Source organism: Panulirus ornatus, chromosome 3 (genome assembly GCF_036320965.1).
Source record: "Panulirus ornatus isolate Po-2019 chromosome 3, ASM3632096v1, whole genome shotgun sequence".
NCBI classification, from domain to species: Eukaryota; Metazoa; Arthropoda; class Malacostraca; order Decapoda; family Palinuridae; genus Panulirus; species Panulirus ornatus.
The window spans coordinates 15,061,586-15,078,167 of record NC_092226.1 but is presented as its reverse complement, the minus strand read 5'-3'; the positions used below and the strand labels follow the sequence as shown (position 1 = coordinate 15,078,167).

At 42.5% G+C, this 16,582-nt stretch overlaps 1 protein-coding gene across 1 annotated transcript; it reads right to left on the bottom strand.

Annotated features, from left to right (window-relative positions):
- Positions 1–2,126: 2,126 nt before the first annotated feature.
- On the bottom strand, positions 2,127–3,977 carry LOC139759414 (mitochondrial intermembrane space import and assembly protein 40-B-like). The gene is made up of 2 exons (XM_071681504.1): positions 3,956–3,977; positions 2,127–2,470 (listed from the first exon to the last, which is right to left on the bottom strand). The coding sequence occupies exons 1-2, from the start codon at positions 3,975–3,977 to the stop codon at positions 2,127–2,129; spliced, it is 366 nt and encodes a 121-aa protein (XP_071537605.1).
- Between the last annotated feature and the right edge of the window lie 12,605 nt (positions 3,978–16,582).

Sequence of the window (16,582 nt, the reverse complement as noted above, 5' to 3'; positions counted from 1 at the left end):
TTTATGTAATCCCTCTGAAGAGCTACAGATGATTTTCACAAATGAGGATATAATTGATAATTTGTATAATCTTTATTAATAACTAGAGATAATCTCACGCATGAAGACATGATATTATTCATAATTTTTTTGGATGATCTCTATAAAAAGGAGCACATAAGCTCTCATAAAAGATCTGATTATTCTTATATATGATAATTCTAGAGTCGTCATAGATAAAGCTTGACTTTGATAACAAGCTTCAGTCCTTTGTTGGACATGTTTTAGACTGTCAGTTGTTTCCAGTTATTCCCACTCTGGAACCTCCATCAACGCCCTTTTAAAAGCTTCCAGGACCTTTAAGGTTTCCAGTGCCTTTAACATCCGTGGTGCCTTTGTGCGTTTTTTTTTCTTATATACGTCAAAAGGCTTCAGTCACGAAGAAAAGTCTTCACCAAGGCTCCAGGCCCTGATTGATAGAGAATGGGAGAGGGAAGGAGGGGGTGGGGGTGGCTAAAGAAATACAGAAAGAAAGAAGGAAAAGAAAAATTGAATCTCTTTAGTTCTTGAAGGTAGTGGGAAACCAACCAATTCAAGAAAGGTGCTGGTCATGGTTGTCAGGAAAGGACTTGAAGGTTCCAGAGAGTTCCAGGAGCTTAGCGGTGTAGGGGAGGAAGCAGATATCACAGCGGCCCCATCTTTTAAGTTACCACCGGCCACACATAAATCACGTATCGCATTGGCACGTCGATTGATGTTGGTTAAAAATGCTGTCGATCAAGCCACGTAAGGTGTGTGTGTGTTGTATGTGTGTGTGTGTGTGTGTGTGTGTGTGTGTGTGTGTGTGTGTGTGTGTGTGTTTATACGTATAAAGGAAACGTAAATCAAAAACCCTCATAAGACTCGAGACTCCATCATCGGGGCTGAATTCCTTTTGCAGCGACGACACCACCCGTGTTATGCGACCTGATCCAGTTAGTATAACGTGGGGGGAAATAGAGCCAGAGCCACCCTGCACCGACCATTGGCTGACTTCTGCTTCTGGCGACATGTTCTGCCAGGGGATATCGGGAGTGGGGAGAATTTACGACTGGCTCGTGTGTAAGTCACGGTTGACGTGTGGGTGTGTGGTGGGAGTTGTCGAGGCGTACAATGGACCGTAGCGTGCAGCCAATGGCACGTGGCGTCGTGCAGTGAAGCGAAGCAAAATATATATATATATATATATATATATATATATATATATATATATATATATATATATATATATATATATATTTTTTTTTTTTTTTTTTTCACACTATTCGCTATTTCCCGCGATAGCGAGGTAGCGTTAAGAACAGAGGACTGGGCCTTTGAGGGAATATCCTCACCTGGACCTCTTCTCTGTTCCTTCTTTTGGAAAATTAAAAAAAAAAAAAAAAGAGAGGGGAGGATTTCCAGCCCCCCCGCTCCCTTCCCTTTTAGTCGCCTTCTACGACACGCAGGGAATACGTGGGAAGTATTCTTTCTCCCCTAATAATATATAAGGGAAAGGAAGAGAAAAAACCCTCACACATGTTCTTACAGCTCACTCTAAGCAGGGTGTTTTAGACAAGTGGATTCATACTCTACCAAATATAACAAATTTCACCATTTTATTAATGTTCGAAAAAATCCTGTTCATTTATAAAAATATTAATTTTGCCATTCAAGATGTTTTCAGAAATTTTTATTACCAAATTATTACCATAGCTGTTTATAAGATATACTCTTTTATTGTACAAAATTATGAGGTTTTAAGTGAATACATTAAATAAGTATGTTTAAAATATGTAAGGCATCATTCTAAAAAGTTTTCATTTTATTACTAAAATGAAAATAACAGTATAATGTCAAATTCAAAACACATACATAGCACCCGCATATCCATTTTATTTACAATTTATCTCCTCATTAATGATTACTGTTTGTTCCAAGATTTTCAAATAAGTAATTGCATCATAATTTTCTAATACATTAATCATAAATTTCATATAATGCCTTATGTCATGACAATACTGCATGTGCACACTTTCAGTCACATATGAAATATTTTGTCATCACTAAAGTTTACAAGATATTTTATGTACATTAACAATTACACTAAACCAAATAGATTTTAAAAACTATGCTTCTACTGAGACTTTATCAGACTGTTCTACTTCGACAGGGGCTTCACTGGGCACTTCGTCTTTGTCATCCTTATTTCCATAAACATTAGGGTACTGTGCCATACAGTCAGACATTTGTCGGAAAGGTCCTATACAGTCACTACCTTTGGGATCTGCTTCTGAGTAGTGGAAACAAGTAAATGCTTCTCGAAACTCAACACCACATGGCCCTGTTGCCATACCTCCTAAGCATGGGCAGGACCAATTGATTTCTCCATCTGGTTGTATAAGTCCAGCTGGAGGTTCATCATCCTCTGGTAATGATACTGCTGCATCGTGTCGGCTGCAGTTGTTGTCTCCTGTGCGGCGTGAGGCACAAACACCAAACTAATACTTGCTGCTGATTTTACGTAGTCCTAATACATAGGGATGTACTACTGCAAACAGGAAGGAAAAGATCGTGTAATATTTGTAACAGAGGAGGACCACAATATATATATATATATATATATATATATATATATATATATATATATATATATATATATATATATATATATATATATATATTTTTTTTTTTTTTTTTTTTTTTTTTTATACCTCGTCGCTGTCTCCCGCGTTTGCGAGGTAGCGCAAGGAAACAGACGAAAGAAATGGCCCAACCCCCCCCCCATACACATGTACATACACACGTCCACACACGCAAATATACATACCTACACAGCTTTCCATGGTTTACCCCGGACGCTTCACATGCCTTGATTCAATCCACTGACAGCACGTCAACCCCTGTATACCACATCGCTCCAATTCACTCTATTCCTTGCCCTCCTTTCACCCTCCTGCATGTTCAGGCCCCGATCACACAAAATCCTTTTCACTCCATCTTTCCACCTCCAATTTGGTCTCCCTCTTCTCCTCGTTCCCTCCACCTCCGACACATATATCCTCTTGGTCAATCTTTCCTCACTCATTCTCTCCATGTGCCCAAACCATTTCAAAACACCCTCTTCTGCTCTCTCAACCACGCTCTTTTTATTTCCACACATCTCTCTTACCCTTACGTTACTTACTCGATCAAACCACCTCACACCACACATTGTCCTCAAACATCTCATTTCCAGCACATCCATCCTCCTGCGAACAACTCTATCCATAGCCCACGCCTCGCAACCATACAACATTGTTGGAACCACTATTCCTTCAAACATACCCATTTTTGCTTTCCGGGATAATGTTCTCGACTTCCACACATTTTTCAAGGCTCCCAAAATTTTCGCCCCCTCCCCCACGCTGTGATCCACTTCCGCTTCCATGGTTCCATCCGCTGACAGATCCACTCCCAGATATCTAAAACACTTCACTTCCTCCCAGGGGATAGGGGAGAAAGAATACTTCCCACGTATTCCCTGCGTGTCGTAGAAGGCGACTAAAAGGAAAGGGAGCGGGGGGGGCTGGAAATCTTCCCCTCTTGTTTTTTTTTTTTTTTTTTAATTTTCCAAAAGAAGGAGCAGAGAAGGGGGCCAGGTGAGGATATTCCCTCAAATGCCCAGTCCTCTGTTCTTAACGCTTCCTCGCTAATGCGGGAAATGGTGAAATATATATAAAAAAAATATATATATATATATATATATATATATATATATATATATATATATATATATATATATATTGGAAAACAATTTGTGATATTCATTTTTTGACGTCAATGATTTCATTTTACATTTTCATTTCATATATATTCCATATTCGCACCCTTCCGTGTAATAACACTGGCGTAGCTTTGTCTGAAACGTGGATTATGTTAACAAAAGCTGGCGATTGTCAGACATCATGTTTCCCACCTCTACGGGTCAAGTTAGTCATATAGTATGATCCAGTAGGATCCAGGAGCACATTGCATGAGATCGAGTGTCCTGGGGTTACAAAGAGACAAATGGCATCCAGTAGCCATACTACTGTTCTTGAGAAGCACACACACACACACACACACACACACACACACACACACACACACACACACACACTCTACCTGCTATGCAGCTTCTACCAGTCTTGTCCAGTGCGACCTAATACTCTCCAGTCTCTACCCCAGCACACAGTGCCTCATCCCATTAATTGACAAGCGAAACATTTAAGAGAAAAATAATTGATTTATCAGGATATAAAAGTAAGAGATTCTTTTTTTCAAACTCGTAATTTCATCATGTACGCTGTGAGTTCCTCTCGTCACCACGCCAGGCTTGTGACGCCCTTAATCATTCTGACGATCGTGCAGCCTCTACCTCTACATCTACCTCTACCTCTGCCTCTCTACCTCTACCTCTACCTCTCTACCTCTCCACGATTTAATCTCCCTACATTCATCCTTCCTCGAATCTCTACGGACAACGGTGGCGCCTCGCCGCGCCCCCAGCGCTCCCTGATCACCTTACCTGCCTCCGTCGGCTGGGCGGATCACACCAAGCACCCACCCGACACACTCCCTGATCACCTTACCACCTGTCCTGATCCCCGTGCCGAACCTTCGCCCGCCACCAGACGGCACCATCAGCTCCCGCGAGCTCCACAGATCGGCAGACGCGCGGGCGGTAAGACGCCCCCCCAACTCCGCGGGAAAACTCCTACTTAGATTCGCCCAAGAAATTTCCCCTTCGTCTGTTTTCGTCTGTTTTTTATATTCTTACTTGTCCCCTTCTGAGAGATTGGGAGCTGATGTTTCCCCTCGGTTGAGGGGAACCGAGGCGACAGTACTTGAGATGATGGCGGGTTTCATCAACAGTCACAATTATTTATTATGTTTCGTCCGTGGATTATGTCGTGTGGTTGGGAAGCGTTGGCACACTGATGATTGTGTGTTCAGAGTGTGAGAGGCCAATCCCCTCCCCACCGCACCCCGGCCTGTCTGTACCCGAACTTTTACCGTGCATTTCGTCCCTGTGATATGACCACCCGCGCCTCCCTCGAGAGTACGAAAGCAAAATCGATGAGAGCAATTTTCCTGTAACATTTTTATATTTTCGCTAGATTTATTTTTGCAGTGGAATTGATGGACACCAGTCATAAAATGATTGGCATATATATATATATATATATATATATATATATATATATATATATATATATATATATATATATATATATATATATATTATTGTTATTATTATTATTATTTTTTTCATTATACTTAACCGCTGTTTCCCGCGTCAGCGAGGTAGCGCCAGGAAACACACGAAGAATGCTCCATCCTCTCATATACACACACATTTGTATATATATATATATATATATATATATATATATATATATATATATATATATATATATATATATATTCTTTTTTTTTTCTTTTTTTTTTATACTTTGTCGCTGTCTCCCGCATTAGCGAGGGAGCGTTAAGAACAGAGAACTGGGCCTTTGAGGGAAATCCTCACCTGGCCCCCTTCTCTGTTCCTTCTTTTGGAAAATTAAAAAAAAAAAAAAAAAATGTGTGTGTGTGTGTGTGTGTGTGTTTATATAGAAAAACTGATGCATTTTTTGCTCCTGTAGTCGCTGCGTATCGTGTCATCTATATTTACTTCATCAACATATCCATGAACTACTTGATTTAGTCCATACTTACATAATCACTGTTGCTCGTGTGCGGGAAAGACTTGAGTCAGCTGTCAACACCAGAGAGGAGATTCCTGGATCCCATACCACGTCTTCTCACCAGTTCATGTACGCAGTAGTGTACGCCAACGTTCCTATTTCCTTTCAGTGCGTTCCAGACCATTTGCCAGAGACGAACTAGCGACTCAGTGTGCCTCGTAATTTTTGCAGATATGCCTCCTCTGGGATATTCCCCACCTCCCTAAGGAACCCCAAAATTCTATGTCTAAAAGAAAATTCGAAGTAGTAATCATTTCGGAAGAAAAGAAGATTGGAAGAATTCAATGATTCGTCTCAAAATTTGTGTTCGTCAACTTTTCAAACGAGTCAACACAGGTGTGTTTGTCCCGAGCTGTAAATCCTCCCCCGACCTGGTGAGTGTTGCTTGTGTTCTTGCCCAGTTGGGGTCGGGTGTCGGCCATTGGCGCCGTGTTTGACCCTACCATGAGCGTAAATTACCAGTAAAATGATCGTCAAACATCATGCCACTAAATTGCTCCCCCTCCCATCCCCCCCCCCCTGTCGTTAGGGAATAAATCTGGTATCTAATGGGGCAGTCAGGTTAGAACTAGGTAGGCAGGAGAAGAGAATAGGAGGAGAGGAGGGTAGTTTCAGATTCGAAGGTAAGGCAGAGACGAGTGTAATTAGAAAATGATAATGAGGTACGGTGTATCATTTTCACCACTCCGTCCTACGGAAGTAAGGAGGGTGTTCATCGACGTACTGCCAACGTATTTAGAATTTCTTTTTGGCCTCTGGGAGATCTACCTGGATATATCCTGGTCTCAGTGGCTCTCGTAGCGTTCACTGCGTGTGTGTGTGTGTGTGTGTGTGGGAGAGAGAGAGAGAGAGAGAGAGAGAGAGAGAGAGAGAGAGAGAGAGAGAGAGAGAGAGAGAGACCCAGTTATCCATTCACAGCTGCCCAGAGATGGCCTGATGTTCGATCTTGGACGCGGATTGACGAGCCGTCGCTGTCGACCTAGGAGGCGGGGAGCTCCCCACCCCACCCAACCCCACTCCCGCTCTCCCAGCGTGTTAGCGTCACGTAGCGTCGCCCGCTCGCCCAGTGTACACAGAAAGCCGATCCGTCATGCACTAAACACCGATCGACCATGCCTGCTTTGCTTGCATGCTTGCCTGCCTGTTTGCAGGTAGTGACACGGGTGACGGCAGCTCCAGACCCTAACAGCATACCTCTGACGCAGTAACACCCTCCCCACCAACCCTACCACCATCACCACTTCACTGCTCCCCCATTTCTTCCCCTCAGTGTATCATGGCCTTCCCTCCACTTTCTTTCCCCCGCTCTCCCCCGGTATAGCATGGCCCTTCCCTCCACTTCCCTTCGTCCGCTCTTCCCCGGTATATCGTGCCCTTCCCTCCACTTCCATTCTCCCCGGTATAGCATGGCCCTTCCCTCCACTTCCCTTCGTCCGCTCTTCCCCGGTATATCGTGCCCTTCCCTCCACTTCCCTCCACTTCCCTCCTCCGTTCTCCCCGGTATAGCATGGCCCTTCCCTCCACTTCCCTTCGTCCGCTCTTCCCCGGTATATCGTGCCCTTCCCTCCACTTCCCTCCTCCATTCTCCCCGGTATAGCATGGCCCTTCCCTCCACTTCCCTCTCCACGCGCTTCCCTGGTATATCATGATGCCCTTCCCTCCACTCCCTTCCTCCCACCAGGCCTCAATATATCAGTCCAATATGATGTGAGGGGAGGAGGGAGTCATTTTTGCCAGGCTGGCTCCACGTGCACGTGGCGGTAATGTCTCCACGTGCACGTGGCAGTATTGCCTCCACGTGCAGGAGATTCGACCCATTTACCGTCGCAAATTGCACATCAGTTTGAAAAAAAAAATACAATAATTCTTCGTGCTTTGGCGAACGTTTTAAACATGGTTCACCTCTAAACGGCGAAATGATGATGGTTTAAACGATAAATTCGTCATAACGTCCTCACAAAAGACGGTGCTCTAAACGGTGAATGATGATGGTGTGAACGTTATATTCTCTATAACACCTTCGCAGAAGATGGTCTTTCCCTGAGGATAAAGCGTAAGGCAAGAACTGTTTAGCTCCACAGTGTTTTCGTTATAGGTGTTAAAACGTAGAACTTCGCCGTGTGTGTTTGCCTGTCATATGGAATTCTTCAGCTAGGTGGTTCTTGGGTTACACCTGCGAGACATTTTTCTGGGTCTGTAAGCCTCCAGAGTCTTTTGAATATATAAGCCTACTGAGAATCTCCTATGGGTCTATAAGCCTACTGGATCAATCTCTCTGGGTGTATAAGCCTAATGAATCTGTTTCTCTGGGTCTGTAAGCCTACTGAGTCTCTCCTCTGGGTCCGGATGCCTACTGAATCTTTTTCTCGGGTTACTGAATCTTTTTCTCTGGGTCTATAAGCCTACTGAGTCTGTTTCTCTGACTCTGTAACCCTACTGAATCTTTTTCTTTGGCTCTGTATGCCACTGAATCTTGTTCACAGGGTCTATAAGCCAACTGAATGTGTTTCTCTGTGTCTATAAGCCTGCTGGATATCTCCTCTGGCTCTGTATGCCTTCTGTCTCCTTTGAGTCTCTACAGGTCTACTGAGGTTCTTGGTCACTACTGTAAAATGTCCCGTCTCCAACATCTTAAGTCGCTCGCTCCTGTTACAACGAGGGTTTCTCCTCCATTGTGCCTTGTGTACCTTCGAGGTCTCCATCCTCCTCGAAGTCCGTTTTAAGGGTCAGGATCCAGACCTATACGTGGAAACGGTTCATCTGCTGGGTTATGAAAGTTCCAAGAGGTTGAAAACTATTTGTTACAGAGACCATCCCCTACTTCTTTCTTCATTGTGTTGGCATTCCTCTCCTTCTTTCTTCGTTGTATCTCCATTCATCTTCTTTCTTCGATATATCTTCATTCATCTCCTCCTTTCTTCGATATATCTTCATTCATCTTCTTTCTTCGTTATATCTTCATTCATCTCCATTCTTCGATACATCCTCATTCATCTCCTTTCTTCATCATATATATATATATATATATATATATATATATATATATATATATATATATATATATATATATATATATATATCTGGGGCCTTGAATTCCCGTGGGAGTTGCCAGAACCTATCGTGGCAATTCCCGGAGGACAGTTCCTGGTCTAATACGACACAAACTTGTAGTTTGGTCTGGCAAAGAATCAACAAAAAGTTGAGCGTTTATCTTCCCGTTCTTTTTGCCTCGACCTTCGGAAAGGTTATTGAGTGTCGGAGGCAACGTTTAGCGGTTCGATTCTCTCTCTCAAAACTTAGCAGATCTCTTGCGAGTGGCGTTTTTGTTTTTGTTTTGCGATGAGTTTGAGAGTCTCACAAAGGATCAATTTCTGCCTTTTTTTTTGGCGTTGGAGTTGCGTATATATGTATGTATATATATATATATATATATATATATATATATATATATATATATATATATATATATATATATATGTATTATATATATGCTCCTGTCGGTATTGTAGCGATTCTGTTGATATTTCCCCCCTCCTCTCTCTCTCTCTCTCTCTCTCTCTCTCTCTCTCTCTCTCTCTCTCTCTCTCTCTCTCTCTCTCTCTCTCTCTCTCTCTCAGCCTCCCTTCGCCTCCTCCTGTCAGACGTTTCCCCTTCGTGTCACCGCTGAATCTCCCTGCTCCTGTTCGGTTGGGGGAGGGTTGGAGGGAGGGAGGGAGGAGGCCAGAGCGGTATTCGCCCCTTTTGCCACCCTCACATCCCTGTACACACACACACACAGTCCCCGTTCAGACAGGAGGACTTCCAACGCGTCTCGCCTTCCTACAACTCACAACCTCCTTATCAACTCACACCCTCCTTTACCTTATCTAATCTTCTTAGCAGCGGCCTCATTACGATTCACAGACATTCTGCTCGTTTTCGCCAACGAGTGGCAATACCTCGATCCCGTTCGAGGCTTCGGTCGCGCAATCCTTCGAGGCTTCGGTCTCGCAGTCCTTCGAGGCTTCGGTCCCGCAATCCGTTCGGGGCTTCGGTCTGGCAATCCGTTCGGGGCTTCGGTCTGGCAATCCGTTCGGGGCTTCAGTCTGGCAATCCTTCGTTGCTTCGGTCCCACAATCCTTCAAGGCTTCGGTCCCGCAATCCGTTCGGGGCTTCGGTCCCGCAATCCAGTAATCCAGTCTTTCATGAAGAAATTTGTGGCGTTTCCCACAAAGCAGGTCCGCCCGAGGTGTTTATTTATTCGCTGGGATGGCTCCAGAAAACGTTGACCGCGCTGGTCTGATGAAGCGTCTCGTGGTTCGTGTAAACAAATCTGAGCACGCGCTTCATTCGAACGGTGTTTCAGAACCTTTCTTTTGACTGTGTCGAAGTTCATCCTCCAAGTCCCCTCGAATCATCGTGTCCAGAGGTAAAGGAAAACCGGCCCATGGGTTGGTTTTTAACGTACGAAAATGGCATTGCGGTTCATATTTCTAAATCACGTTTTTGGTCTGAACTTACGAAAAAAAAGAGAAAAAAGAAAGGATTATATTACGTTACATATTGGTCTGAACTTACGAAAAAAAAGAGAAAAAAGAAAGGATTATATTACGTTACATATTGGTCTGAACTTAAGAAAAAAAAGAAAAAAAGATTGGATTATATTACGTTACATATTGGTCTGAACTTAAAAAAAAAAGATAAAAGATAGGATTAAATTACGTTACATATTGGTCTGAACTTAAGAAAAAAAAAGAAAAAAGATAGGATTATATTACGTTACATATTGGTCTGAACTTAAGAAAAAAAAAGAAAAAAGATAGGATTATATTACGTTACATATTGGTCTGAACTTAAGAAAAAAAAGAAAAAAAGATAGGATTATATTACGTTACATATTGGTCTGAACTTACGAAAAAGTTAAGATCACATTGCGTTACGTCATTTTGGATCCTCCGGTTGATCTTAACTTGTGAAAAGGTGTGATTATATTGAGGCACATAATTCTAAATCATTTGGTTGATCTGAAATTCCGTGAAAAATAGATCAAATTGCGTCAGACAGTCTTACGCCATATTGGGAGCGGGTCTTAGCTTACGAAAAACAGCGAGATCAGTTTTCCGTCTCATGGTTTTCCATAATACCATTGGATTACTATTGAACCATTACGAAAGGGAGAAAAGTAAGATTTTCCATTGCCAATTATATTACTCGCAAAGGATTACCATGAGCGTCTCGTGAATCGCCTTTTTAATGTAAAACATCATCATCTCCTGCGTCTGCTTCATATGACCTCAGTAATTTAATTCATACTGACGTGCAGGTCGTGGGTGCGGAGGGGAGGGAACTGCTTGATGAGGGCTAAGCTAAGGTTAGATTAATGACCCTGTGTAGTTCTGAGGCAAGACTGTGTGGGGTAGGGGTCGGTGGGGGGACATGACGCTTCCTTAGACGGTGTGGGATGGCGTCTCTGGGAGTTGTTTTTCGTTGTTGTTATTATTATTATTATTATTATTATTATTATTATTATTATTTGTATTATTATTGTTATTATTGTTATTATTTTTACTATTATTATTTGTATAATTATTACTACTATCACTTCTACTGCTGCTACTGTCATCATTACTATTTTTGTTATTGTTATTATTATTATTATTATTATTATTGTTATTATTGTTTGAGAAAGGGGAAATTTTATTTCGTTCTATCTTCAGGATATTGTTGATTTGCTGTAGAATGTATTTCTCAGTGTATAATCAGATGCTTAAGAAATGCCGTTTGATGTATGGGGACTGGGATATCCCAAGAAAATGTATTATAATTAGTTAGATTTCTTCTATTGTAGTGTGTCTTGGACGCAGACACAGGGAATTAGGCATTGAATAATCTGTGTTCCATTGACTGATCAAAAGTTTTGTATTATGTTGTATTGCGTTAGATTGTATTTTATTTTATTGTATTGTATTGTGTCATAATAGACCTTGCCAAGAACGTAACCAAGAAGGTGTATGGGTGAAGTGTATTGTATTGTGTTATCATAGACCTTACAAAGAACGTAACCAAGAAGGTGTATGGGTGAAGTGTATTGTATTGTGGTATCATAGACCTTGCCAAGAACGTAACCAAGAAGGTGTATGGGTGAAGTGTATTGTATTGTGTTATCATACACCTTACAAAGAACGTAACCAAGAAGGTGTATGGGTGAAGTGTATTGTATTGTGTTATCATACACCTTACAAAGAACGTAACCAAGAAGGTGTATGGGTGAAGTGTATTGTATTGTGTTATCATACACCTTACAAAGAACGTAACCAAGAAGGTGTATGGGTGAAGTGTATTGTATTGTGTTATCATACACCTTACAAAGAACGTAACCAAGAAGGTGTATGGGTGAAGTGTATTGTATTGTGTTATCATACACCTTACAAAGAACGTAACCAAGAAGGTGTATGGGTGAAGTGTATTGTATTGTGTTATCATACACCTTACAAAGAACGTAACCAAGAAGGTGTATGGGTGAAGTGTATTGTATTGTGTTATCATACACCTTACAAAGAACGTAACCAAGAAGGTGTATGGGTGAAGTGTATGTGAGGTTATTGTTAGCAGTTTGAGGTTGAAGTCATTCCCTTGTGTGTGTGTGAGGGGATGGCGCCGCGTGCCTGAGGTTGTAGGTAATCGAGATTATGAAGTTGTGGTTATCAGTGCGTTTGAGGTTGCAGTTACCCCTTTGTATGAGGGAATGTACGTTAGCTGCGTGTTTAAGGGTGTAGCCACTTGTGTGTTTGAGAGTGTTGTCAGTCATGTATTTGAGGGTGTAGTCAGTCATGTGTTCATTTGAGGGTGTAGTCAGTCGGGTGTTTGAGGGTGTAGACAGGCTGTGTGTTTGAGGGTGTAGACAGCCGAGTGTTCGAAAAGGTGTACGTAGCCGTGTGTTTGAGGGTGTAGTGTGATTGAGGGTGTAATCACCTATGTTTGAGGGTGTAGGTAGGGTGTAAATCGTAGCTAGTGGTGTATCATCCAGTGTACCTACGCTTACATTCCATTCGGCTCATCATCTTTTTCCCCGTCATTTGAAAAATTAACATTTCACTCGGAAAATGAAACAGCGAGGTGAATGGTATTTCGAAATACACACTTTCTGTCCAGTCCTTGTGCGTGGATGATGTTCCAGCATCCAGTGCAGAGATAATGTTCCAGCATCCAGTGCAGAGATAATGTTCCAGCATCCAGTGCAGAGATAATGTTCCAGCATCCAGTGCAGAGATAATGTTCCAGCATCCAGTGCATAGATAATGCTCCAGCATCCAGTGCAGAGATAATGCTCCAGCATCCAGTGCAGAGATAATGTTCCAGCATCCAGTGCAGAGATAATGTTCCAGCATCCAGTGCAGAGATAATGTTCCAGCATCCAGTGCAGAGATAATGCTCCAGCATCCAGTGCAGAGATAATGCTCCAGCATCCAGTGCAGAGATAATGTTCCAGCATTCGGATATATACATATATTTGACATTTACAGTGACTCATTACGAGCAGACGTGGAGGCAAAAATGAAAATGAAAAGAGAATAACATTTGCGTCTGACAAATACACATTCCTTTTGATGCATGGGGGTAAATTCCTCCTTTTTTTCTCCCTTTTATTCTTTTCTCTTTTCGTGAAGTTAGAAACGATGAAATGTGGACCTGATGTAAAAGTCACGATGTGTTTTGTATTGCCTCTCCCATTATCAATAGTGAGACGAAACGCTTGTAGTATCATGGTCTTGTTAAGTATTTTCTTAAGTGTTTTATAAGTAAGACACGTCGTCTGGAATGCTACGTATTTTAGGTGTTTTATAAGTAAAATACATCATCTGGAATGCTACGTATTTTGTTAAGTGTTTTATAAGTAAGACGCGTCATCTGGAATGCTACGTGTTTTGTTAAGTGTTTTATAAGTAAGACGCGTATCTGAAATCTGGAATGCTTCGTATTTTAAGTGTTTTATAAGTAAGACACTTCATCTGAAATGCTACGTTTAATTACACTTTCCCTTAGCACTTTTTTTTTTTCTTTCTTCTCTGCATATCACACTAGCAGACATAATGGTATGTTAATTGAGAACAGATGTGATTAAAGATTTGAGTACTGAAGACATACAAGTAATTGATGAGGATTGATTACATCTTAGCCCACTCTGCCCCATATTGGTCTTGTAATTTCCCGTCTATTTCTCTATTCAGGTGTAGATGTGAGAACTGAAGACCTCTGTCGAAGTTCTCGAGGTTGTTAATTAATCACATATGCTGTTCATCACATGAAGTAAATGAAGTGTAACTTTTAAGAGGCAAAAAAAAAAAAAGAATAAAGAACAAAAGTAGGCTTCGAACTAGTTACAAATCGTAATTTCTGTCACCTCTCTCTATTCCAGGTACGTTGATCAGCCTCTCTTGTTGAGTCGTCCTTGCCCGTGAGGGAGAACAGGTCAGTGGTTTGGTCTTTTGAAGTTGTCTTAGGGACGGGTCAGGTCGCTCAGTAATGGCGTAGTTGTATTGTTAGCAATTTGGGGGGAAAAGATGGGATATATGAGAGAAAAAAAGAAGTTATGTGTGCAGCTTATCTATAGATAGATAGATAGATAGATAGATAGATAGATAATGCGCTGTATATCGTTAAAAATATTTTTCTTTTCTTTTAGCCCAAACCTGTCAGATACAACAAGTAAAGGGCAGTTATGTTGAAAAATATGGGGCATATGGGGACCATGACCTGGGCATGGGTATAGCTCCTTCACATATGTGTGTGTGTCTGTGTGTGTGTGTCTGTGTGTGTGTGTGTGTGTGGCTGAGGGCACGTCCATATCCTGAAAGCTGTCACATTAAAGGAACGTCCATATCCCTGACAGCCACCTTCGTATATCTCCTGTGCGACGTTACGGGTGGAAATGTTTCTTCTCGTCTTACTTTAAAGCTTCGTCTATAATGCAGCAGTCGGTCGTCCGGGGTTGTGACAGCAGACCCATTCAAGATTCACCATCTCTCTCTCTCTCTCTCTCTCTCTCTCTCTCTCTCTCTCTCTCTCTCTCTCTCTCTCTCTCTCGAAGGCGTCCGGACTGTACCTTTCGCGGTGGCGGGGTGGGGGTTCGGGGTGTGTGGGAGTGTCATTGTGGGGGAGAGAGGCTGTGGGGCAGTGACAGTGTCGTGTGGTGTGGCGGGGCGGGGCTGGGCGTCGGTCGGGCAAGCAGGTCAGCTTAGGGCCTAGAGAGGCTTGGTGAGAGAGAGAGAGAGAGAGAGAGAGAGAGAGAGAGAGAGAGAGAGAGAGAGGAGGAGGAGGGGTTGGTTAGTGAGGTGCCAGACGTTCTCCTGGAGTGCCCAAGAGCGTGGAGAAGTGTCAGCAAATTCTCTGAACCGCCTTAGTGAGGCAAGAGCTCCCACCTCCAGGCTCGAGGAGGACAGTAATCAACCTCGAGTCTTGCCAGAAAAGGACGTAACCAACCGCACGTGTCTCTCGAGGATAAGTTCTTTTTTTTCTTTTTTTCTTTTTTTCTTCGGCTTTCATTCGAGTCGTGGCTTTTGACGTGACTTCGTGGCGGCTTCCTATTCACTCTTCTTTTCTTTCTCCACCGTCTGTTTTAGATCAGTGGTCTTGGGTCTTAGATTCCCTTTCGTTCACAACTTGTAAGTGTAGAGATGTACAGAAGGAAGATGACAGACACAGGGTTGGATCTGATTTACACCCGTTACGATGTAGGTTCGAAACGTAATATATTCTTCACTATCTAAAGACTCCCCTAAAAGCATTTATCAGTTTATTTATTACGTTGAGCTGGGTTAAACCTTGTATTAAATATCTTCAAAAGATTAGTGTTACGTGTGCCTTATGGGTCATAGGAGAAAAAGAAATAAAGATTATAATCTTCCTTTTAATGGTATGAAGCTTTTACGAAACCCGTCTCCTCTCGGTGCTCTTTCCTTGCAAAATACTCGATTATGATCTTTCTTTTCATGATCTGAAGCTTTCAGGAAACGTAACTTATCCTGATCCTCGTTGCTGAATTACTTACCCTTATAAACTCTGCAGGTAAATCGTACCAAAAGTGACACTTCATATGAGGAGAGTTTGTGAGGGACGAAAGGGTTGAGGGAGGAGTAGGTGTTGCAGTATGTAATTGACAACACTTAGATTTAATCTTGAATAATCGTCTCTGTAGAATCGCGTGTCTAATGTGTCTTTAGATATCTTGATATCTGTACCAACCCTCCTCTCACATGCTCTCACTCCAGATCCACCCACAGATGCCGACAAAGAAATCTTCCAGTGAACCCTTAAGTATTCTTTTTCCACCCACATTCTTCAGAGCAAACACCTGACCCACGCATACTTCGACCACAACTGTAAACCCACGTGGTTCCTCCCCAGTCCGATGCTCTGTGCACTCCACCACCCCTCTTTCAGTCACTGCTCTACCATACAGCTTGTCAGGCATGCTCAGCAGACGTGTACCTCGGTGATGCGAACACTCACCTTCGTCGTCGTCGTCGTCGTCGTCCTCCTCCTCCTCCTCCTCCTCCTCCTCCTCCTCCTCCTCCTCCTCCTCCTCCTCCTCCTCCTCCACCTCTTCCCCTGACGTGTCTTTATACAGTGGCGCTATATGTGCAGTGGGCCAGTTCCAGGAACACCTGAACCTGACGCCTAGGTACGTTGGAAATCTTAACTGACGTGGTCGACAAGATAGTCACATCTGTGTGTACACACACACACACACACACACACATACACACACACACACACACACACACACACACACACACACACACACACACACACTTAGAAAAGTTCATTTTAGAAAATGGATT